This window comes from Cydia fagiglandana, chromosome 25, assembly GCF_963556715.1.
Source record: "Cydia fagiglandana chromosome 25, ilCydFagi1.1, whole genome shotgun sequence".
Taxonomy (NCBI): domain Eukaryota; kingdom Metazoa; phylum Arthropoda; class Insecta; order Lepidoptera; family Tortricidae; genus Cydia; species Cydia fagiglandana.
In genome coordinates this window covers 537,090-563,939 of record NC_085956.1, presented here as the reverse complement: position 1 = coordinate 563,939, position 26,850 = coordinate 537,090, and the positions used below count along the sequence as shown (strand labels likewise).

Below are 26,850 nucleotides of genomic sequence, written 5' to 3'. Positions count from 1 at the left end.
TTGGTAAAAGCAAGATTGGTAGGTATTGAGAAGATAGCCGAGGGAATATGTAAAACATGCTATTTCTATCACATCAAATGGATTTTTATTACCATATTAAATTAGAATGGTAGTATATAGCATTCATAAATTAGAATATTGATAAAATAAGATAAGTATTAGATTGGTTAAAATAAATCTGCGAACGTAGATACTTATTAGGTTGAAAGTTACAGTTTGATCCATTACAAATGGAAATAAAAACAATAAAGATCCAAAAACTGCTATATTACCTATTACATCGCATTCTTAACTGAAGTAATTCAAGACTCTTGTCCTTTTAAAAGTCAGATAAGAAACTTCATAACAAAATCATAATCCTATCTTATCATCATGTGCCCATTGTTGCCTCATCCGCGAAATCTCCACGGAAATAGCCTACTGCCGCAAGGGAGGGTAATGTTCTGTACTCCACACGTCTGCGAAGTCTGTGCGGAAATTACGACACTTTTTATAGACAGATAACGTCGGGGGCACCCCTCAATCAAACCCATACACTGGCTATTTTGCACACAACACCAGCACGGCCAGAAGGATTTATTTATTCCTGTTTTTCTCTTTTTTTTTGCGCTATATAGGTATTACATCTGTATTAAAAGTCGAAATAAAAAGTTGAATTTTGCTTTTCCAAAAATCTTTACTCACAAATCAACCTTTATGAGTTTGGTTAATGCATTTCATTGGTTAAGGGCCCATCAACGTGCACACTAGCGCCACTGATAAATAATCGTGATTATTTAAATTGAACAACAGATATTTAAAAAAGGGGGGCGCTACGTACTGTATTGTGTATTTAAGTACTTTTTGAATACTCCAAACTAGTTTTAATGTAGCTGGATTCGTCGAACTAGGACCTCAAAATAAACAAAATGTTTTTGTCAAATATATGCAGATTGCGGAGTTGGCAGAAGACCGGACGAGTTGGAGATTGCTTCACCGACAAGAGCTAAGCTCTTAAAATATAATAATAGGAAGAAGAGATGCTAATTCCTAAGCCTTTTGATTTTGAGTTATATTATTTCCGTCAAATTAAATAAATAAATTTTACTGTGTTTATCATATACTTTAAAAGTATTTTCAGTTACTTACCTTACCTACTATACGAGTAACTACGCTAGATGTAGAAAAACTTAAATGCATTATGATATAGACGCGTTGTACGCAAAAATATACTAGATATTTTGTAAAGTGGTCCTTTTGTATCTGTCTCTTTTAGCCTCTCCCTTGTCCCCTGGGTATCGGAAAATATTGACGGATAAAAGTGGCATAGCTTTAGATCGCACGGACCCTAAGGCACCAAACATGAGAGGTCTTTTTTAACCGATTTTATAGTATTATTAATTTTTTGCAAAAAAATGTTTGTGTGGCCAGAGTCTATGGAGATTAGATTTTATTTAAAATAAGTCTGAGAGTATGACGTCTATTTAGATATAGCAACATGACATGTATTAGTGATATTTAGTTATTAATTGTATTGTGACATGCCTATTGTGTTAATATTTTGTTATTTTTTCAATTATTTCAATTTGACATTTTATATTTATTTAAATTTATGATTATAATGATGAATTTGCACGCTTGCATGCAAGCTAGGTACATGATCTGTAACACCATATTGTAACATCCCCATACTGTATCAATGCAAATAAATAATTTCTGATTTCTGATTTCTGATTTGGCTTCTTCCTATCGCGTAATACCTACACGTATCGTTAATAATATTTTATGGCCAACCCTCTCTAATCTAGTATACAGCGAACATTCCATTGTGTGTTTAAACTAATTCCCAGGGCGTTGATGTTTTGAGGTTATGATCGACACGTGGCGCGCCAATCAGCCGCCATTGTTGCGAAATGTCAGCGGTTGTGGTGCGTTCAGAAATATCTGTGGTTGCGGGCGCGTTCGGAAATACTTGTGTGCTTGTGTGATTTTAGTCATACGTTCATCATAAATTAGTGATTTCAATCTGGAAAATGTAGCAGTTGTAGCATGACTTTACTATAGGATATTTATAATAAATAAATAATACGGTATTTCGTGGTCACATTTTTTAAATTAATTATATAATTTATGGTAAAAAAAAAACTAATCCTTCTATTAAAAAAAAACTAATCAATATCTCGAATCCAACAACAGAACTTATCGTTAAACAGCAAACTCTACTGGGCAATGCTTAGTAGTCATATGCCTTATGGGAATATAGTTCAGAGCCGGAAACCGCTACCAACTTTTAGTATGTTGTTGGGCATGGCATTGGGTCTCCAAAACTGCCGGGAGACGGCGGCGCCGGCCATCTACTTCAACGGAATGACGTCATCAAAATGACTCCCGCTTCGTTGCGAATATTGCATACTGCACCCAAACTATGCATAGCACATACACGTGTGGGGTATTAAATGAAAGCCAATTAAATAATCTATATTTTATTTATACAAAGTGTACCAAAATATGCAACAGTTTAAGAGAAATTTACAAGTAAATAAAAATGACGTAAAAAAATATTCGATTATTTGGGTTTTACAACCAAACCAAAAGTCGGACGATAAAGCAATTGTCGTATATAAAAAATAATATTGTTGTTGTTAAGAAATGATAAGGTTTTTAAGATGTCTAAATGATTAATGGAAGTGATGCCTCGGATAAGATCCGCAGTAAAACATTTCACCTTTGGAGTGCAAGGGTCCTCTTGTTACTCTAACCTGGTTAATGGGAACTTGATAGGATATTGAAAAGATAAGACCAAATATATGACATGCAATTTAATACGATTCGCTAACTACTACAATGCACTCCGCTTTAGGGCGGGCGCTGCTCAGAATACAATCGGTTTCTCTAAACTGTCGGCGGTTATGGGGTGACACTATAGTAAACCTTAATCTACGATCGCGAGATGAACGAGACGCGGGGTTTTGGCCAAAACCTGGGATAAAAGTCTAGTGCACTCACGGGTACCGAACGTAGCTATCATCCACAGGCCCGCCGGTATTTAACGCAGCAGGCGGATCGCTGACGGTGGGCGACGGGCGTTCCTCAAGCTCCGGCTTTGGCAAGCCCGGGCGAGAACAACCCGCGGCGCTCAGGAGTTCCACAAGAAGAACCCGCGCGATGAGACCTTGGGGTCGTCGGACCGCGGCAAGGCTGTCCGACACACGGCTCGCGGGTCAAGGCCGTGCCCTACGGCTTGATGGTGGCGCCAACGTGATGCGCCTCGGAGCCGATAGGCCACGCAAGTGAAGGGGAGGCCTGTGTGAAGCACCTCGGGATCGCCAGGCGGCACGCAGTCCACAGGCCTTGGAAACTGCGCCCTGCGGTGAAAACCAGCGTCCCCACGACGCTCAGCACATCAGGGAGCGCGCAACGGCGCTCGGAGCAACACGACCGTCGGCCATGCTTGCGCTCGCCGGCGGCACGGAAAGCACTCGGTGGGCTACGCCCTTTTCGCGCACAACACACACACACACGGCGCACTTTACATATATCCCAATCTTCCACCGGCCAAGGCAGGCGGCGGAAGGGGGCGAGGCGGTTTATTTCGATATTCAATTAGGAGCTGTATCAATGCTAGCGTGCCCCAGTACCAACTCCCATCCATTGTCGATTCTAGCAAAATCCCCAGCCCTCCGTTTCGATCCATATCGACGCATCAAACGTCAAACCAACTTAAACCTTTTCCAAATCATATGACTCTCGAAAAAATATCAATGCTCATTAATACTTGTAATATTTTAAGTGGTTAATAATAATTACTAATAATTATATTTCTATCGTACGTTTCCTACCTTGTTTCATTCAGAATACCTTCTTTCCGATGCGGTAACTAAACGCATAGTCTACTCTCTGACAGTTCTCCTGTCAAAATTTCAACCTTTTCACACCTTCATATTCACTATTTATGTTTCATAAAAATTCCGAAAATGATTCTAAAATACTAATTAAATTAGGAAGTGACCTATTTGAGCAGTTGGGGTAGACCAGGGGGATCATTTTGATATGCATGAAGCCAGGTTTGGTTCAACAATCTCCGCGCAATTTGGGTGACAAGTTCCGTTCAAGTGGCATACTCTTTAGACTTGTTTCTTCGAAACCAGCTAACCAGGAGGCAGGATATGCCAACCAACCTACAGCTGAGAAGGTACATTATAGTTTTACCTAAGTGTCATACTCTGGTGTATGTTATTTTGTTGGAAATGCGACAGTCATGTTGTACCGGTTATCTTGTATGGAAAAACATGTATTTATCCTAGGCAAATACGTAGCATCGCTACAATATCCCCTCTCTCGGCAAAGAGGTTAAGCGCCGCTTAACCGAGGCAGCCGGGGTAACCGGAGAAAAAAAAAATCTTTTCCCAAAAAATCATCTGGTCCAGTAGGACGTTAACTATACATGCGGACATATACATGCGCTCCATATTTATTATCGTTTGACACTAAACCTATATTTATTTATTTAGTATGCTACTTAATATTTATCTTTAATTTACCTATATTATGTTCTAGAACTATAACGTAGACGTATACCTCTTAACACTATGCTGTGGTCAGATCATGACTATCACATGTTTCACATTAGAAATCACAGCGTGTGGCCACCACACTGTGGTTTCTGCTACTCAACTAAAAAATATAACCTAGATTTCCTTTGAAATAGTCTTAAGTTGTATAATGTAGTCGCTATAGTTAATAATGAGCTAACTCTCATTTTGAGGCTAATTGATATCTTTTAATGCTAACAAAAATATTAGTTATCTTTGATTAGGTTAATTTATTCTAGTTAATTAGTATATTACATGTATTTCTATTCTTAATTTAATGCTACCTATTGATATACTAATAGTTATGTTTTACTATAGCATGCTCTGCTATGCCTATATTCCTATAAATACAAAGCCACTAGTACCCTAATATAATGTGGTTACTAGTTGGTAGTTTTTATTTATTACTTATACTAGCAATAGTGGGAGCTACTTGTAACCCGCACTTAAATCAATTTCCAATATGCAGCCAATGGGCTTGCATTAATTGAAAAAGAAAAAACTTGGTTTTCTTTTCCATGTCCTACTTAGTGTATTATATCCACCATAATTGAGTCACCCTGGGCCCTTAGGGTATGTAGTTACTTATAAAATTTGATTTCCTAGGAAATGCTTGGAACAAATGTTGACCAGTTGGGTCAAAGAAGCATGTATGCTTGAAAAAAAAGAATGGGCTAAATCTTAGTATGCCCTAATAATATAAAATAAATTGTTACGTGTGACATACACCTTGTGGGACTTTAATTATGTCCTTGACGTGATACTTTCCAATTTTACCCGTGTCTATCTCCTGAAGATCATATACGACATCCGAATGCTTCTTAATGACTTTGCATTTCAGGAAGCGCGGTGCCAATTTTGCGGAGAAGAAGTGTGCTGCATTTGACTGTACAAAATTACGCCTCCATACGATATCGCCTACGCTTAGCCGCAGTTCCTTACGGCGCAGGTTATATCGTACCGCGTTTTGTTTGTACGCTTTGGTCAAAGCATCAGTGACGCGCTGGAAGATATCTGCCATCTCGTTGAGAGCAGTTGCTCTGTCGGACCGGTTGGAAATTTGGAGGTCGTCTAACGAATTTGGAATACCGCCCCTAATGGAATGCAGCATGCCATCCGTCATCATCTCTCGCCCCTTTGCCAACAAGAATGGTGTATGCCCCGTTACAATATTAATAGTGCTATTCAAAGATAGCTGGATTTGCGGTAGGTACTTGGACCAGTTCCTTTGGTCTTGTCCTACTAAAATAGCTAGGCAGGTCTCAATAGTTTGATTAAAGCGTTCTACTGTATTAGATTGAGGTGCGTAATATGCGTTATAAAATATCCTTGGTATTGAGTGTGTGGCACAAAAATCTTTAAATTGTTTACTTTGGAATATTGTTGCGTTGTCGCAGATTAAAACACATGGGATTCCCTCTTTATTTAAAATTTCTGATTCTATAAATGTAGTTACTGTTTTAGTTGTTGCAGTTCTAAGTGGGTGAATCCAACAATATTTTGTAAATACATCAACTATAGATAGTATGTAGACGTGACCAGAATATGATTGTACTAAAGGACCTATTAGGTCGATAGATAGAGTGTGTATAGGTTTATTAACCTTTTTCTGGTTTGTCATGTGCCCATGTGGAGGCTGATTTGAGTGTTTGTATGCTTTACACTTCTCACACGTGGCCACATAATTTTTCACGTCTGCATACATGCCTTTCCAAAAATAGTTTTCTTTAATTTTTGATAAAGTTTTAAATGTGCCAGGATGGACTGTTAATTTTTCATGATTTTCTTTAATGCATTCTGGTATTAATTCTCTAGGCAAAACTATTTTCCAATTATTTTCGGTCTGTAAATTTGATATTGGTTTTGAATATCTAAATAGTACTTTATTTTTTATTTGATAGTTTTTATGAAATACTGGGTTTGTTTCTACATTTTTAAATAATTTATTATACCAATTATCTTTAGAACTGCAACCTCCTTCGAATATTACTGCCTCAATACGTGACAAAACGTCTGGTACTACGTGCATGGAGCCTTTTTTATGTCTAATTTCAAAGTCAAAACAAGATAACTGCATTGCCCATCGCGCCAAACGACCTGAAGGGTTGTTTAGCGTTTTGAGCCATTTTAGCGACATATGGTCGGTGACCACCACAAAGCGGCTACCTTCTATGTACGGTCTAAAATGATTTATTGAGTCCACTAATGCTAGGAGTTCACGTTCGGTTGTGCTGTAATTTCGTTCGGTTTTCGTAAGCAACCTAGAATAAAAAGCTACAGGGTGTTCTATACCGCTCAATTCCTGAATAAGTACGCTCCCGATGCCGACGCTTGATGCATCTGAATGGATCTGGAATGGTTTGGAAAAATCAGGGCAGGCGAGCACCGGAGCCTGGGTGAGGGCTTCTTTAAGCGCTAGGAATGACCTCTCTGCTTCCACTGTCCAGTCTACGGTGTCTCTACCCTTCTTCTTGCCAATTAAAGCTGTCATCGGGGCTATGATAGTTGAAAAATTTGCCACGAATCGTCGGTAATAAGAACAGAGCCCTATAAATGCGCGTAGTTGCTTAGCGGTTGTTGGGCGCGGGAAATTTTTAATGCTATCTAGCTTTTGTGGATCTGTTAGTAGACCTTGTGAACCGACTATGTATCCAAGGTACCTAAGCTCTGATTTACAAAATTCGCACTTACTAAAATTTATAGTTAGACCTGCCTTGCTTAAAGCTTGAAAAACGTCATTTAAAATAACGATATGCTCTTCAAACGAATTGGTGGCTATGAGAAGGTCGTCACAATATGCAAATATCTTCTCGCCGTATTTATGGTGAAAAAGAGAGTCTACCAAACGTTGTAATTCACAGCCCGCGTTCGAGATACCGAACGGGACGCGTTTAAGTTCAAATAGTCCGCGGTTTGGTACCACAAATGCACATTTTTGACATGACGTGCCGGAGCCGTCGACGTTGTCGGAGTCACATAAAGAAATTTGCCAGTAAGCCGCCGACAAGTCGATTGAGCTTAAATAACGTGTGCCACGTAAATTATCTAAAATTGAATTAATGTATGGTACAGGATATGAGTCCTTGACTGTGACGTCGTTAAGTTTTCTGGCGTCTAAACAAAATCTCCAGGAACCGTCTTTTTTTGGGGTCATAACAACGGGGTTAGACCATGGTGATTTAGATGGTGCTATCACGCCCAGCTGAAGCATCCGGTCTACTTCGTCATTTAAAGCCTTCAGTTTAACCGGTGAAAGCGGATAATATCGTTGTTTTATTGGTGGCCCCGTTGTTGTGATCTTGTGCTCTACTAGAGATGTTTTACCCAGACCTCGCTCCTCTGTACTGATTGACTTAAATTCATTTATTACTTTGTCCAGTTGAATTGATTCGAGAGGGGAGAGATCATGTTTTGGCACTATGGCACATAATGTTTTTAGTGACTCCGGCCTAAGTGATGTTTTCCTTTTTAGAAGGTGAATATCTTTTAATTTAAAACTATCTATTAATTCTAGTGTTAATATAGAATCCATGCCAAAAATGAAGTCATCAGATACTTCTGGGATTACCATAAACATGATATTATAAAGCATCCCTCTGAAATTGATTGGTAATAGGATTTTACCTATGACCTCAACGACAGAACGGTTTGCACAAGTCGCAGTTGTAGTGTAATTTATTAAATTAAATCCTAAGTTTAAGAAATGTTTATGGTAATTGTTCCCTATTATACTTAAATTTGCTCCTGAGTCCATTAGACCTGTATATATTCGTTCTCGTACCTCAAAATCAATGTAAATTCGGTTATCTCCTTCAACCGCCTTTACACCAGGAGTCACCGCACCTAAATATAGTGTGTTTGATATTGTTTTGATGGCTCCTGGTCTATCTAGTTTTTTTGGACATTGTCTGCTTCCGGCGCTGGTCTGCCCTTGGCAGGATTACATTTGTGGCAAGTGCTTGTAAGCACATTTTTCTGACCGCACTGAAAGCAAACAATGCCTGGAATAGTGCGGCATTGTTGGTATGAATGTCCCGATTTTTTACATTTTTTACAAGTAAGTTGGTTGTTTTTATTATTTACCTGTCTTTGTGTATTATTGCTCTTGAAATTTCTCTGATTATAAGTTTTAATTTCGTTAATTTGTTTTATTTGTTTTGTTGTTTTGGAATTATTTGTAGACCCAGGTAAGCCTGAATAAGCTTCAAAACGTTTGCCTATAGCAATAAGATTTTGGATGCTATTCGAGTCGTCGACAGCCAACAGGTGCCCATATGATGGCAAAATGTTATGTTTAATTATCTGCAGTAAGGTTGTTTCTGATAATTTTGTTGTCAGCCGCGCATTCATAGTTTGCATCTCCAATATGTAAAAATGTAATGACTGGCCTGGTGATTGTCGGTGTTCTCGAATAGTTTTTTCTAAAGTATAATCATTGTCTATCGATGTAAAAAACGATCTGAAAAGATCTTGCAATTCCGACAACGAGGAGACTCCGTCGCGTATGTGCCTATAGTAATCTAAGGCTTTACCGCTTAGTAAATCTGCAAAACATTTAAGCACTTTGTGCTCCGGAGTGTCTCGGCTACGTCTGTAGTCATCAATCCTAAGGAAGAAGTCGGTGACATCTGAGTCACCTGAAAATTTCAAATTCCACGACCGCAAATGGTCCTCGCGCAATACATGCACGATGCGTTCTGTACTGCCTGTAGTCCCCGTCGTAGGGGTTGTAGTGACTGCCCCTGTTAAGGTTGAGTTGGTTTGACGGACAAGGCCCGGAGCCCCCAAATATGGTAAAATAGACTCTAGTGGTTTTGGCGTGGATGGGCCGGGTGGGTGGGCGTCTGCAGCAGCACCCCGCGGTCGTGTATTGACATACGAAGGATTGAATCCTGTTAATTCACGAGTAGTGGTGGGGGGTTTGACTTCCCTCGCACCTGTGTCATGGAATTCGTCCCCTTCCTCCTCCGACATGTCGGTAAGATTGCTGCTTTACTTGTGTCAGGGTGTGCACCTAAGTATTATAAGCTAATAACACTTCGGTAGATATATGAAGTATTGAAGTAAACTACCACTATGCTCTCGACTGGAGCGTGGTAGAAAAAATAATTTGTGGCTAAGCACTATGCTAACTATTCATAGTGTAGCCTAATAATAATTACAATAAATAATAAATTTGCTACTCTGTCACAAGTAAAGTTACAAATTAAATGGTATTGTATTTTTCAAGACCTATAATTGCATTTAATTCTTTTTTTAACTGATACTAATTTTATACATTTATCTTATCGCTCTCCCAAGCTCACAGCAACCAGGTTGATATTTCAAACTTTTTTTCGGGCGCCATTGTCGTATATAAAAAATAATATTGTTGTTGTTAAGAAATGATAAGGTTTTTAAGATGTCTAAATGATTAATGGAAGTGATGCCTCGGATAAGATCCGCAGTAAAACATTTCACCTTTGGAGTGCAAGGGTCCTCTTGTTACTCTAACCTGGTTAATGGGAACTTGATAGGATATTGAAAAGATAAGACCAAATATATGACATGCAATTTAATACGATTCGCTAACTACTACAATGCACTCCGCTTTAGGGCGGGCGCTGCTCAGAATACAATCGGTTTCTCTAAACTGTCGGCGGTTATGGGGTGACACTATAGTAAACCTTAATCTACGATCGCGAGATGAACGAGACGCGGGGTTTTGGCCAAAACACACACACATTGCCGTTTGAGCAGTTGGGGTAGACCAGGGGGATCATTTTGATATGCATGAAGCCAGGTTTGGTTCAACAATCTCCGCGCAATTTGGGTGACAAGTTCCGTTCAAGTGGCATACTCTTTAGACTTGTTTCTTCGAAACCAGTTAACCAGGAGGCAGGATATGCCAACCAACCTACAGCTGAGAAGGTACATTATAGTTTTACCTAAGTGTCATACTCTGGTGTATGTTATTTTGTTGGAAATGCGACAGTCATGTTGTACCGGTTATCTTGTATGGAAAAACATGTATTTATCCTAGGCAAATACGTAGCATCGCTACACAATGTACTACAACATTAAAGATGACGTCTCAAGCCATACACTGATATCAATAAAATCAAAATTGGACCAAATATGTGGAAATTATGCATCAAAATGTAGATATTTGCCCATACAAATGCATAAAAGTTAAAAAAATCCAAATTGGTCATTTTCAGGATAATCCGCATAAGCTTCTAGTATGTTATTAGCAATATGACCTGGATTCTAAAACTGCCGGGAGACCATCTCTGTTGTTCCTCAGTTACAAATAATGACGTCATATAAATAATCACTGCCGAATTTCGCAAAATGTAAATTATAGCTATAACACGAGTCTCACATACACATGTGTTACATGTAATGAAAGGTTATTAAATGTATTATGATTCACCTAAACATTGTTTGTAAAAAAAATGTACGGTTTCAGAGCTAGAAACAACGAAATACCACTTTTTATGGAAAAAGTAGATATGTATCAATTTTATAGCTAAACTAAAATAGTCAATAAAATGTTGCGTATAATATTTAAAAAACCAGTTATTCAACTATATATCACAATTTAAATTTTACATTTCCGACAAAAACTATGGAAGTTCTGGAAAAAAACTAAAGCGCCCCAACAATTCTACCTTAATGCGCTCATATTATGCAAAGAATAGTTCTAATCATCGAGTATTAAATGAATGAACGTTACATAAAATACATGAAAACGACATTTTCGAATGGAACCATAATTAAAAAAATAATAATTTACTTGATAAGTAAGCAAAATACTGTTTCTTTAAGTACCTAATCTCCTCCTTTCAAAGACAAATAAATTGACACCTCATTTATCAAAATCAGTTCAGTTGTTTCATGTAAAAAATACATAATTATACATTTAAGCCTCGATTAGCCTTATACATACATACATACATACATACATCACTGGCTCAGTGACCCAAAGAGGATCTTGACCTCTGACACAAAAGAGCGTCACTCTGCCCTATTCTGCGCCACTTCGCGCCAGTTGGGTATTTTTATAAAAGTGGAATTTTGAGTGGTGCAAGGGTTTCAAGGCTGAGCTGAGAAGGCTGGCAGAATTTTCCCTCTGATCCTCCGAAATACAGGTCACCCCTCTGGTCTGCTAACATCTACGGCCTGAGGGTTTCAACGTCAGATGCCAAGCCACGCCAGGCCATAATAGTAAAGGTCTAATTATTGAATTTTAATTTTTTGTCCGACTACGGCAGAATTTGCTATCTATGCGTGCATGTGTAGGTACCGTTTGCATGAAAGTACTGAACTGATTTTGATAAATTAGGTGTCAATTTATTTGTCTTTGTAGCCCAGGTCACAAAAGCTACATTTTAACCGACTTTGAAAGGAGGAGATTAGGTACTTAAAGAAACAGTATTTTGCTTACTTATCTAGTAAATTATTATTTTTTTAATTATGGTTCCATTCGAAAATGTCGTTTTCATGTATTTTATGTAATGTTCATCCATTTAATACTCGATAATTGGGAACTATTCTTTGCATAATATGAGCGCATTAAGGTAGAATTGTTGGGGCGCTTTAGTTTTTTTTCCAGAACTTCCACAGTTTTTATCGGAAATGTAAAATTTAAATTGTGATATATAGTTGAATAACTGGTTTTTCAAATATTATACGCAAATTTTTTTTGACGATTTTAGTTTAGCTATAAAATTGATACATGTCTACTTTTTCCATAAAAAGTGGTATTTCGTTGTTTCTAGCTCTGAAACCGTACATTTTTTTTACAAACAATGTTTAGGTGAATCATAATACATTTAATAACCTTTCATTACATGTAACACATGTGTATGTGAGACTCGTGGTATAGCTATAATTTACATTTTGCGAAATTCGGCAGTGATTATTTATATGACGTCATTATTTGTAACTGAGGAACAACAGAGATGGTCTCCCGGCAGTTTTAGAATCCAGGTCATATTGCTAATAACATACTAGAAGCTTATGCGGATTATCCTGAAAATGACCAATTTGGATTTTTTTAACTTTTATGCATTTGTATGGGCAAATATTTACATTTTGATGCATGATTTCCACATATTTGGTCCAATTTTGATTTTATTGATATCAGTGTATGGCTTGAGACGTCATCTTTAATGTTGTAGTACATTGATTTATCGTCCGACTTTTGGTTTGGTTGTAAAACCCAAATAATCGAATATTTTTTTACGTCATTTTTATTTATTTGTAAATTTCTCTTAAACTGTTGCATATTTTGGTACACTTTGTATAAATAAAATAAAGTTTATTTAATTGGCTTTCATTTAATACCCCACACGTGTATGTGCTATGCATAGTTTGGGTGCAGTATGCAATATTCGCAACGAAGCGGGAGTCATTTTGATGACGTCATTCCGCTGAAGTAGATGGCCGGCGCCGCCGTCTCCCGGCAGTTTTGGAGACCCAATGCCATGCCCAACAACATACTAAAAGTTGGTAGCGGTTTCCGGCTCTGAACTATCTCTGCGACCGTTTCCCATAAGGCATGGCACTATAGCGCATTTTAGCGCGCATTTAAAAAAATAATATTTCCCAAAAATCTTACCCTCGACAATTGAAACCATCCCATCATCATTACATAAATGAAAAGCACCTCCTCGGCAATGACTGTCGGTCTGTGTGTTTAAAACAATAAATAAGCTAAAGCCACTGAGCCCCCTTGATTTACAAGAGTGCCCAAATCGCGGGATTACGTCGCTATTGAATAGGGTGACCAAATGATGTGTTGTAACAGGATAGGTCCTTTCCTGTCTATCGCTGGGGTACCATATCTTATAGATTACTAGGATATGTACATAAAGAACGGGTTTTTACGTATCACTATGGTAGTAGTAAGTAGTAGTAGTAGCAGTAGTATCAGTAATCACTTTATTGTACACAACACAGGTTTACAAAAATAAATTACAGTAATGTATCACCTAGTTATTAAAAAAAAAGTACAAACTCGAACCACTAACTGTCTACATTCATACTCGACAAAAACAAGCATGTGATATATGTAGGTACCACCAAATTATTGTTTTATATGTAGGTAATTATGTGTGTGATTTACTATTAATAATTGTGATATATTTTTATGATGTGACGTGTAAAATTATTATTTTATAAATAAATTAATTGAAATTGAAATGGTATATGGTATATGAAATGGTAATGGTATTATTGAAATAATAGGAACTATTTCAATAGCAAATCAGGATATCTTCACAACATCCAAAAGTCGCAAATTGTTAGACAGGAAAAGTACTCAGGGCTATAACCGCGAAAATCGAAGTTCGCAAATTGCGGGGATCTTTCTCTTTTACTCCAATGACGGCGTAATTAGAGTGACAGAGAAAAATCCCCGCAATATGCGAATTCCGGTTTTCGCGCTAGCATTTAGTTTTAGGGCATCTGAGCCCTAAAACTAAATGTCAGTATCATGAATGCGGCTCTACGACTTTTTTTTAAACAAAACGAAACTTATGATTTATACAAACACGAAATCATTCCTTCAACGTATCTTATCAAATAATTTTAAAGCCTGTACTGATATTTATATTCCTCCCGTGGTCACCCTAGTCTCCCATCCCATCCAGTAGGATTACCATGATGGATCTTCGTGGATTGATTCTATGGACCGCGGGTTCGGTCCTTTGTGCTGTTATCGGAAGATATGGACATACGAGTATATCTCCCTTTTATAGCTACTTTTTTTTGTTATTATAACCTTATATTGATTGTCTACTTTAATCAGCGTATGATTTATTAGTGCATACGTACTTAATATACATACTTAAAAAAAACATAATTAAATAACTAACCTACAAAACTTAAACTATATCTAAAAATAAATAAAACTAAACTTAAAATAAAAGATTATAAAATATCCACCTGCGGCATGGTGCCGTAGATGCTGGCAGCATTTCCTCGCTGTATCGCAATACTTATTCTTTGCGCGAGGAAGCTGCCAGATCTACGGTCACCAGTGGCGTCAGCTAATCTTTTTGATAGGTCCTTAAAAAGGCTAGACGCGTTCGGACCCCACGGGCCAAGGGTCTCGACACCAAAAGGTACGAAATTGTATTCGGGGCCGAGACCCCTATATTTGGTCTTTTTTAATTTTTCGACCGCCTCTGCTGCCGCGCCGGCTTTTCCAGTAGTGCCGTGGAGATGAGACGGGGCTAGGGTGTCCACACAGGTGGCGTCGCACACCAGCACCCGACCCATCTTCCACGGAATTAGTGACATTCCGTCTGGTCTCTTACCATCGTCTCGTATAATACCTTATATTGATATCAACTTTAACAATTGTGTGTGTGTGTGTGTGTGTGTGTCCGTGTGTGGCATATGTACTGATATTTTTATCAACTTATCAATTTTGTATCATAATGGGTATTTTGAATTTTGAAGCTTTTTCCATTTAAATGATTTCAAAGCCTGTTCATGAATCATATATCAATAGACAGCACAAGTTTTTTTTGTATGACATCGGAGGCAAACGAACGAAATCGCCTGATCGTAAGCGATTACCGTCGCCTTGGACACCCGTAATAGGGCGTTTTCAGAAATAAATATCGAAAACCCGATTCTCACAGATCCCGGTGTTTTTGGGTTCTTTCAACTCAAAATCACTAGCATATTCAATTCTGATGATAAAATAAAATGTCACAAAAATTTGTATGAAAATTGTACATTCCACTACGTCACGCACATACAAGTGATAAAATTTTTCATACTAAAACGTGACGTAATAGAATGGACATTTTGGGACATATTTTTTGAATGGTGGGATGGAGAATGCTGTCGATTCTGAGTAGAATGAGCCCAAGAACGTCCAGATGTGAAAGAATCAGGTTTTCAATATTTATTTCTGAAAACGCCCAATACCACTATTGTTAGTACATTGCCGGCCTTTGAAGTGGGAGTACGCTCTTTTCTTTTGATTGAAGGTTGTATCGTATCATTAAGATGTCAAGGCTTCGAATAGGTGTCTGCACAGTGCACATACCTATTCAACTTATTTTTATACAGTGAAACCTGGTTAATTGGCACCTGGATAAATGGAAAACCTCAATAATTGCAACCAAAAGTCCAGTCCCAGTCCCTTGAGACCAAAAGGCCTCTGTAATTGAAATTTTGGAACCTCTATAATTGGAATTTAGATTTTAGTGCTTTTCGTAATTTTGCCTCTGTAATTGACCACATCGCAACTAAGACCTCTATAATTGACACTGTGTTAAAAAAAAATCTGTTATTTTTGCTTTTTTTTTACCTCTATTATTGAAACGAGTCTTACTTATTACCTCTGTAATTGAAATAGTTGTAGACAGCAGAATTTTTTTTTAATAGCAATGATCATTTTATTTTCATTTTCATTTTCATCTTCATCCAGAATTCAATTGATTTATTGGGTATCAATCACAGCCTGTAAGTAGGTGAAATAGTTTTGTTAAAATTAAAAACAAAGTAATATGCTTTTTACATTCTAAAAAAAAATACGTTTATTACCAGAACACAAAAACAGTACAGTAGTGGAAAGAACAGAACAGTAGGTATGGTAACTAATAAAACTTTCTTCTAAATACAATTAAATGGATTTTTTTAAACCCAAATGATTAATAAGAAAATAAAGTAGTAATTAATGTAGTGTAAAAGTGCAAGTATTGACAGAAGCTAAGTGTGTAAATCTACTTTAAATGGTTATTTGCACCTCTATAAAAGAAATTTGTCAGAACGCAACCTCTATTAATGAAAACCTCTATAATTGACACAACGATTTTTTGAACCTCGTTAATTGACACGACCTGCTTAAATGAAAAACCTGGTTAATTGACAAAAAATGGCCGGTCCCTTGAGATTGCAATTATCCAGGTTCCACTGTAGTTCGTTTTTTTAGCATTAGAAATAAGGTAAACAATCTTGATGTGTCTTTTTATTGAAAAACACATTTTAAAAATAAATTACGGCAAATATGTAACAATTATGAATCTTATACGATCATTTATATTCCTCTGCTTTCATAAGTAATAGTTTTTGATTTTTAAAAAGCGTTTTTCAATTAAAAGATATGTCAAGATCGTTTACCTTCTTGCAAGTTTTTTCTAATGCTAAAAAAACGAACTATATTTATTAGCCTAGTTTAGTGTCCCACTGCTGGGCAAAGGCCTCCCCTCCTTTCCTCCACTCGACCCTGTCGCTTGTACGTTCCCGCTAATCCGGATAAAATGCGGCCAAGTCGTCCCGCCGTCTCCTGTTTGGTCTGCCTGAACCCCGGCCTGCACCATCGATGGTGTTCCGTGGGTTTCGGTTAGAGTTGCAACGGATAGTTGTTTGGCCGGATACCGGATATTCGGCCTGACCATCAGCCGAATATCCGGTTTCCGGCCGCCGGATATTCGGCCAGCGGAACTATACCTACATTTCGGTTTTGCAGGTGCGCATTCTGCAGGCTTGACCTGTTTCCTAGTGAACGTTCGCGCGGTCTCATTTCTAGTTTCGAAATGCGTGCGCGTGCAAGTCAATGGAATTATTAAATTGTTCTAAAATAATAAACAAGTATTATTATGACCGTGTCTGTTTCTTAAATCCAATTTGTTTACTCCGAAATCAAGCAATGTTACTATCCGGTATCCGGCCTATCCGGCGGATAATAACCGGATATCCGGTGCATCTCTAGTCTCGGTAACCATTTTGGCCCACCTTTCAGGGTGCATGCGGCAGACATGTCCCGCCCACTCTAATTATAACTGAAAGAAAATTAGTTAAGTAAGCAGAGAGTCCAAGAGATTATAATAGCGCAAAGACTTACGAGTAAATAAATAAAATCTTCCATCTTTCGGCCAATTTGAGAGTGAGGACCTTTTGGCACAAATATTTATGTAATTTAATTAGTTTTCTGTTATTAGTTAGTTATTATTTGTGCTAATAAACATTTTTATTCTTATTCTTAATTTCTGCCATCCTCGACCACCAATAATACAATCTTATAAAAAAGAGTGTGTATAGATGTAATTGCCGCTATTGAGCCGCAATCATGTGGCCAAACGGCGCGGAAGCCGCCTCCCTCCGTGGATGCTGGAATTAATAGCTGTTTGTTGCAAACGGAATTACAATCGTACGTGACCATTCAAACAGAGCTGGGGGCCTAGCCAACATGTCAATCGAACATGCAATGTATCGGGATGACAGGTGCTAGGAATACCAGCGTGACTGTGTGACTATTTCGGTACATTTATATAAGATTCGATTGACGTTTCGATATAGTTTAGATATCTGCATTAACTAAGCCTAGGACGCGCCGGAGTTTCCGGTGGCGCTTCGTTTTCTATCTGAAAGCATCACGTGATCGTGATCACCGATCAGCCGTCATAAATAAAGTCGGACCAAAAAAAGTCTGCAGCGGATTTTATAGCCCACGCAGTGCAAGTGTCATTTATACGTCATAATTTCATAGAAGTTTGACGTTTAAAATAACACTTTTACTGCGTGGGCTATCAAATCCGCTGCAGACTATTCTTGGTCTGACTCACTCTGACTCTAATGACATGTCGGGGAGTCATCCTTTGCTGGGAACTCGATTTCCACACGACGTTTCTTCACGACGACTTTTACCATTTTATTTACCTTGAAATACATTGCAAAATCATATCTACAATTTCAACGATTTCTTTATCCCGAAAGCAACAACAATGATAACGAATACCAAAGAATGCAAGAGCCTTGTCATTCCCATAACACTTAGTTTATATCTGTAAAGGGTCCCGTCACTCAAAAATCGCCGCTTATCGACCTGCCATCAAACAAGCGATGATCGTCCAAGCGCGAGAGCCAACGCCTCGGAAAATTGCAGCATCCATGCGGGTAGGGTAGGGCTAGGGTGGTCTTTGATCGGAGTAATCTGCGCCTAAATTACTGTAGAATCGGAAAAATGCTGTTTTTTGTAGCTCCTAGGGTGCAACTATTTTTAATAGTTCACAGAAAACGCCACTCTGGACTAAGTTAATGAACGAAAATGATCACATGACTTTTTGTTCGCGTATGTCATAATGGAACATTTCTACTTTTTAATTAGCGTCTAATTAAATGATAATCACCTTGGCTACCGCCTCTGGACTTACGTTTCATTGAAAACGCCAATAAAATAAGTTATACCTACTTAACTGTGAGTTTTCATTGACATCTGTTTTTTTACTTTTACCAAGGTGTGAGGCCAACCAAAATAGAGTTTAGAAGGACATGTTGCCGTTGCCAGGCAGAGTGATGGCAAGTAGACGAAATTAAATGGATTTAAGATAAATTGAAGCTCCGGTCATCTGTTAGATACATGAACTGGGGACATTTATTTTCTGGATAACACTCCCCTTGGACCGGGACAAGCGCCATTCTCGAAGAGAGGGTTAAGCAGCAACAAGGTGAAGATGGTACTCGTAGACTCTGAAAGCTTCTTCTGAAACAATAAACACTCACCAGTCTTGACCTGATGCTTAAGGGTGACCTTGCAGTCCTCCAGCAGCTGCTTCAGCGGCAGCGGCTCGTCCCGCAGCTCCAGGTCCAGCAGCTTCTGCATCTCTTCAGGCATCTTGAACTCCAGGATCTGGAATAACGATGAAGTTAGAAACAATCGACATTTTAATAGTCAACGACAGTAAGATATAAACAAGAGTGAACAGGCACCTTCTGGGCGACCATCGTAGGCCACGTCTACGCCTCGGCTAGTCTGTGGCCATCAGTAAGCCCATTCATAATAAAAAAAAAAATTGGAAACAAAATACGCGTCTATGGAGCTTTTCCACACCAAGTTAATTCTCAGCAATAACTTTACATATAATTAGTGGAATGGTGTGTCTAAATGTAGAACAATTCGATTGTAGTCAAGTGGGCCTAAATGTAGAACAATTCGATTGTAGTCAAGTGGGCCTAAATGTAGAACAATTCGATTGTAGTCAAGTGGGCCTAAATGTAGAACAATTCGATTGTAGTCAAGTGGGCCTAAATGTAGAACAATTAGATTGTAGTCAAGTGGGCCTAAATGTAGAACAATTCGATTGTAGTCAAGTGGACCTGAATGTAGAACAATTCGATTGTAGTCAAGTGGGCCTAAATGTAGAACAATTCGATTGTAGTCAAGTGGGCCTAAATGTAGAACAATTCGATTGTAGTCAAGTGGACCTGAATGTAGAACAATTCGATTGTAGTCAAGTGGGCCTAAATGTAGAACAATCCGATTGTAGTCAAGTGGGCCTAAGTGTAGAACAATTCGATTGTAGTCAAGTGTGCCTAAATGTAGAACAATTCGATTGTAGTCAAGTGGGCCTAAATGTAGAACAATTCGATTGTAGTCAAGTGGGCCTAAATGTAGAACAATTCGATTGTAGTCAAGTGGACCTGAATGTAGAACAATTCGATTGTAGTCAAGTGGGCCTAAATGTAGAACAATTCGATTGTAGTCAAGTGGACCTGAATGTAGAACAATTCGATTGTAGTCAAGTGGGCCTAAATGTAGAACAATCCGATTGTAGTCAAGTGGGCCTAAGTGTAGAACAATTCGATTGTAGTCAAGTGGGCCTAAATGTAGAACAATTCGATTGTAGTCAAGTGGACCTGAATGTAGAACAATTCGATTGTAGTCAAGTGGGCCTAAATGTAGAACAATCCGATTGTAGTCAAGTGGGCCTAAGTGTAGAACAATTCGATTGTAGTCAAGTGTGCCTAAATGTAGAACAATTCGATTGTAGTCAAGTGGGCCTAAATGTAGAACAATCCGATTGTAGTCAAGTGGGCCTAAATGTAGAACAATTCGATTGTAGTCAAGTGGGCCTAAGTGTAGAACAATTCGATTGTAGTCAAGTGGGCCTAAATGTAGAACAATTCGATTGTAGTCAAGTGGGCCTAAATGTAGAACAATTAGATTGTAGTCAAGTGGGCCTAAATGTAGAACAATTCGATTGTAGTCAAGTGGACCTGAATGTAGAACAATTCGATTGTAGTCAAGTGGGCCTAAATGTAGAACAATTCGATTGTAGTCAAGTGGGCCTAAATGTAGAACAATTCGATTGTAGTCAAGTGGACCTGAATGTAGAACAATTCGATTGTAGTCAAGTGGGCCTAAATGTAGAACAATCCGATTGTAGTCAAGTGGGCCTAAGTGTAGAACAATTCGATTGTAGTCAAGTGTGCCTAAATGTAGAACAATTCGATTGTAGTCAAGTGGGCCTAAATGTAGAACAATTCGATTGTAGTCAAGTGGACCTGAAGGTAGAACAATTCGATTGTAGTCAAGTGGGCCTAAATGTAGAACAATTCGATTGTAGTCAAGTGGGCCTAAGTGTAGAACAATTCGATTGTAGTCAAGTGGGCCTAAATGTAGAACAATTCGATTGTAGTCAAGTGGGCCTAAATGTAGAACAATTCGATTGTAGTCAAGTGGGCCTAAATGTAGAACAATTCGATTGTAGTCAAGTGGACCTGAATGTAGAACAATTCGATTGTAGTCAAGTGGGCCTAAATGTAGAACAATTCGATTGTAGTCAAGTGGGCCTAAATGTAGAACAATTCGATTGTAGTCAAGTGGACCTGAATGTAGAACAATTCGATTGTAGTCAAGTGGGCCTAAATGTAGAACAATCCGATTGTAGTCAAGTGGGCCTAAGTGTAGAACAATTCGATTGTAGTCAAGTGTGCCTAAATGTAAAACAATTCGATTGTAGTCAAGTGGGCCTAAATGTAGAACAATTCGATTGTAGTCAAGTGGGCCTAAATGTAGAACAATTCGATTGTAGTCAAGTGGACCTGAATGTAGAACAATTCGATTGTAGTCAAGTGGGCCTAAATGTAGAACAATTCGATTGTAGTCAAGTGGGCCTAAATGTAGAACAATTCGATTGTAGTCAAGTGGACCTGAATGTAGAACAATTCGATTGTAGTCAAGTGGGCCTAAATGTAGAACAATTCGATTGTAGTCAAGTGGGCCTAAATGTAGAACAATTCGATTGTAGTCAAGTGGACCTGAATGTAGAACAATTCGATTGTAGTCAAGTGGGCCTAAATGTAGAACAATTCGATTGTAGTCAAGTGGGCCTAAATGTAGAACAATTCGATTGTAGTCAAGTGGGCCTAAATGTAGAACAATTCGATTGTAGTCAAGTGGGCCTAAATGTAGAACAATTCGATTGTAGTCAAGTGGGCCTAAGTGTAGAACAATTCGATTGTAGTTTTAAATATGATTGAAAAGTATTTCAAGATGGCAGGTACTTTGGCGCATTGTTATATTCGCAGCCATTGATGCCGACTGAATATGTGGCGGCAGGGTCGCCATGACAGTTATCTTCTCGTTGCGGTCGTTGACCTGCTCGTCGTTGACGAAGTCGACGAGCTGAGAGAGAGAGAGAGAACGAGAGAGAACGAGAGAGAGAGAGAGAGAGAGAGAGAGAGAGAGATGTTTACCTTCTCGTTGCGGTCGTTGACCTGCTAGTTGTTGACGAAGCGAAAAAAAATCGAGCAGCTCGTCGACTCGCACCAGGAACTCACGGAATTGGAGAGAGAGAGAGAGATGTGTATAGAGGAAGAGAGAGAGATGTTTACCTTCTCGTTGCGGTCGTTGACCTGCTGCACGAAGTCGAGCAGCACGTCCACGACACGCGCCAGGAACTCCCGCGTTTGAGGTCCGGAGTCCTCGCGGTATGGCAGGATGGCTGCAAGAGAAAAATGACATTGAGTAAGTGCTTGAGGTTTCTAAATTAACAGGTAGCTAAAAGTAAGTACATCCGTTCCACACCAATTTTGGTGGCTAGCCATAAGCCAGGCGTGGCGCTGTCGCCACCTATAGTTCGTTTTATTTAGCATTAGAAATAATGTAAACAATCTTTATGTGTCTTTTAATTGAAAAACACATTTTCAAAATAAGTTATGGCAAATATGTAACAATTATGAATCTAATACGATCTTTTATATTCTTCTGCTTTCATAAGTAAATAGTTACTGATTTTTAAAAAGCGTTTTTCAATTAAAAGACATGTCAAGATCGCTTACCTTCTTGCAAGTTCTTTCTAATGCTAAAAAAAACGAACTATAGCGGCCATATCTGTCCATCGTGACAGACGCGTTTTGTTAGAGAGCGAGTCTTCTGTACCTAGTACTATTATTTATTCTGTGCCTGCACCGACTGTGAGAGAACGAAGTGTGGAAGTGTTATTACCAACGTTAAATATATTCTCATAGAATTTTAATTGATTCAAATAATAGTCACATCTAAACCAAAATTCAATTATTATTGTGGACCATGCCATTGTATACCTAGTTGAAAGATTTTGAAAAAATGGAAAACTTCTTATAATATTGAACAAAAAAACGGAACCAAAGTTATGGCTCTGGCAAAGTTTTTTAGGGTTCCGTACCCAAAGCGTAAAACGGGACCCTATTACTAAGACTTCGCTGTCCGTCCGTCCGTCTGTCACCAGGCTGTATCTCACGAAACGTGATAGCTAGACAGTTGAAATTTTCGCAGATGATGTATTTCTGTTGCCGCTATAACAACAAATACTAAAAACTGAATAAAATAAAGATTAAAATCGGGCTCCCATACAACAAGCGTGATTTTTGACCAAAGTTAAGCAACGTCGGGAGTGGTCAGTACTTGGATGGGTGTCCGTTTTTTTTTTTTTGTTTTTTTTTTGCATTATGGTACGGAACCCTTCGTGCGCGAGTCCGACTCGCACTTGCCCGGTTTTTTATGACTATTTTTCTAATAAGAGCATTCCTGGCATCATGTTGCAGTGACTTCCGTCCACAGATGCTCGTGATTTGTGCTCCAAATTACACTTCACCCTGTATTACACCCAACATAATAAAACCCAAGCTAACATCACCCTTATTTTATCACAGATAAGACCCACGTGTCAAAAAACGAACCGAATTGAATTTTGGTTTTAATGCAACATAAAAAAGTTATCAGAAATAACAATTTTGTACCAAAATAATCCTTAGGACAATGAAATAGTTAGAGTGGACGTCTAAAGAGTTCAACGGCAAATATAAATTGGTTCTAATATTATGAAGGTCTGCTCATAACAATGCGTACATTTTGATTTTCAATATAAGAGGCAACAATATAAGCTACACCGTTGGTAAAACAAATGCTAAACGAATTTCAATTTTAAAGTCTTGATCGTAAAGATCAGGGTATTTTAATCAAACGCTATTAATAAAATTGTACGGAACTTAGGGGCGAAAACAATGTTATTGTAATTACAACTCTATTCTCGACAATTTTAAGCTGAAATCAGCTTATAAAAAATTGTATATCTTTGCGCACGTCTCCATTTGAAATTAAACTGTATGTTCTACAACATATGGTTGAAATTTCTTTGTAAATGTTTAACAATTAATGATTTTGTATTGTTAAGAGATAGTCAAAGTCCTGGAGTTTGCCCTTTTGACGGATTAAAACGAGATAGGACTAGGGAACCTTGATTAAGGTTTTTTGTGTTTTTGTATAGATCTGGCGTAGCGGAAAATCTGTCTGTATGTTCAGAAGTCAGTATGATGTTTTGTTTTTAAAACAATAGACAGATTTTTCCAGGTTTAAAAATGTTTTTAATTCGAATAAAGCGCAGGCTTTTTAATTAAATAATTAATGTGACATCTGATATTGGCCGTATTGAATTAAATAGAGTTAGACCAAGACAAGTCTGCAACGATTTTGATAGAACACGCAGTGCAAGTATTATTTTTAACGTCAAACGTCTACGAAATTATGACGTATAAATTGCTTGCACTGCGTGTGTTATCAAAATTGTTGCAGACTTAATGTTGGTCTAACTCTAAGGACCTATTATTTCAATAATAATTTTTAAATATCGTTAAAATCGACATTTTAAAATGGATTTTAAAAACTCTAAATTCTTCTAACTTATTAATAGGTTTTTTTTTTTAACTTTGTAGCCGAATTATAATTAAAAACTTAACATTTTATAATTGAATGTGTGGGTGATACAATAATAAAGATACATTTTGCACCAAAGTACATTAAAGTATATCTTTGGAAAGATATTTTAATCTTATAGGACATTTTTACACAAATTGACTAAGCCCCACGGTAAGCTCAAAAAAGCTTGTGTTGTGGTTACTTAGACAACAATATACGTACTATATAAATACTTAAATACATAGAAAACAACCATGACTCAGGAACAAATATCTGTATCATCATACAAATAAATGTCCTTAACAGGATTCGAACCCGGGACCATCGGCTTCATAGGCAGGGTCACTATACCTACCCACTATGCCAGACCGGTCGTCAAGATAGAAAAAATAAATTTCATAGAACCGTGTGAAATTTCTAATGTGAAATGAACTGACGTCCCGATACAAAAGTTGGACTGTGATCTTATTTAAGTGCCCTAAAAGCCCTCAGCAAATGTTTCGGCCCTAAGCCCTTAACCCGCTTAGCGAGGGGAGAGCGGGGCAAGACGGGCTGTCAAACGCATGGCTAGATACAAGATGAGGATGATGGAACAGATGTGGGAATTCAAAATTGAAATATCTTTCCTGTCAGAAATATTTACTCAGCAAATGTAAAAAAAATATATTACCTAATAAGCAGTAATCTCGATGTACATTTGTAAATTGAAATAATGGGGTGGTTTCAAGAAAAGACTAGTGACTCTGTGAGCTGTAGGCCTCATGAATCCAAATCAGCTATTTTGTTTTACTACTGTAAGTATTAAGTATTAATTCCATATTATAATAATTGGAACCTGCTCACAAAAATTCTCGATCTACAGATCAGACTACAGCGCTACAGCGGAGAAAAGTCCGATAACCGGGCAGACGAAAGCATTTTTTCGCAGGCTGAAACGGAGACGCTTCGCATTCGCTCGGTCAAAAAGTATCTATACTTAGTTCTTAAAATATACCACTGATGTATACCACTGTATAGACCCAGTAAACAGATAAGACCTTTTAAAGAACTAGATTAAAATGTAGTATGTTGTATTGTATGAGGGTTCCTTAAATTCGTCATATAGTTAGAACCCCAAAACTAAAACTAATGCTCGAGTAATGCCAAATCCAACAAGTTAAACACAGATTATAGCCCTCAAGTAAGCCCTAAGTACTCAATTTTTAGATTCAATTTCCTTTGAACACAAAAGAGCAAATAGTAAAAGCACTTCGACAGTATTTGTCAAGCATTACATCGCATTCCAGATGTTAGGAAACACCAAAATAAGTAAATGCTAAACTATTCTAAAATGAACCTTAAATATATCTCTATAAAATATACACTTTTCGCACTACTAACTTAGCTCACCTCACCCACGACTCACTAAAATAAATACTCATTCAAATTTCAACCTTAAGGTGTTCACGTTAGAGTTGATATTTAACTGTGTATAATGTTCAGCGGTTTCTCACAAAGCGGCATTGGAACTAGGGTTGTCACTCTTTGATTTAGGGTTGTGTTTTGGATGGAGTGTGTTTGTCGAAGAGTGTTTCGAAGTGTTTAAGCTGATTGTAAGCGAACTGTGCATTTGGGGCGACAAGTGTGAGCAAATATCAACATGCGGGCCCTTACTGTCTATTGCAATGTGATAGATGTATGATATACGGACAAACAGGCCGAAGAAATTGTATGACGATTTTACCGTGAGTAAACTCGGGCTATTTGTGATACTCTGCTTTTGTTGTCTCTACAGGTTCATATACTCGTACATGTTTGTGACTGTCACGAATGAAAAGTGTTAATATTAGAGTTAGACCGAGAAAAGTCTGCAGAAATTTTGATAGCCCACGCAGTGCAAGAGTTATTTTAAACATCAAATGAAAATGTATAATTATTATTTATTTAGCTTTAGTGAGACAAAACCTACAATCATAAATAAATATCTATGTTATAATAATGATAAGTACTTAAAAACGAATTTTAGTGACTAACTTCTCACTAACTATCTTATTACAAACCTCTTGACTTACTTAATCCAATATTCACATTGAATTTAGCTCCCTATTGACAAAACTACTAATTAATCCAAACCAACAATATTAATAAATCCAATAGCAATAGATTTATATGCAAATGCGACATTCCGAGCAGAGCCGTAACCCTCGCGGTGTTGTTTTAATTACAGCTAACCCTCCCCCTGCCGATTAGTTACACTTCACGGGGCCACAGCAGTGCAACGGTTAGTTCATATTTATTTTAAATGGGACAAAATATACTTTTGAAGTTGTTTTAATA

At 37.9% G+C, this 26,850-nt stretch overlaps 1 protein-coding gene across 1 annotated transcript in view; it reads right to left on the bottom strand.

The window, feature by feature from the left end:
* Window positions 1-26,850, bottom strand: part of LOC134677142 (glutamate decarboxylase) — an 87,860-nt gene that overhangs the window by 44,776 nt on the left and 16,234 nt on the right. The window contains exons 4-5 of the mRNA XM_063535601.1: window positions 22,194-22,303; window positions 19,080-19,206 (exon numbers count right to left, since the gene is read on the bottom strand). Coding sequence (XP_063391671.1) covers window positions 19,080-19,206; window positions 22,194-22,303 — 237 coding nt within the window. The remainder of the gene's footprint in view (window positions 1-19,079; window positions 19,207-22,193; window positions 22,304-26,850) is intronic.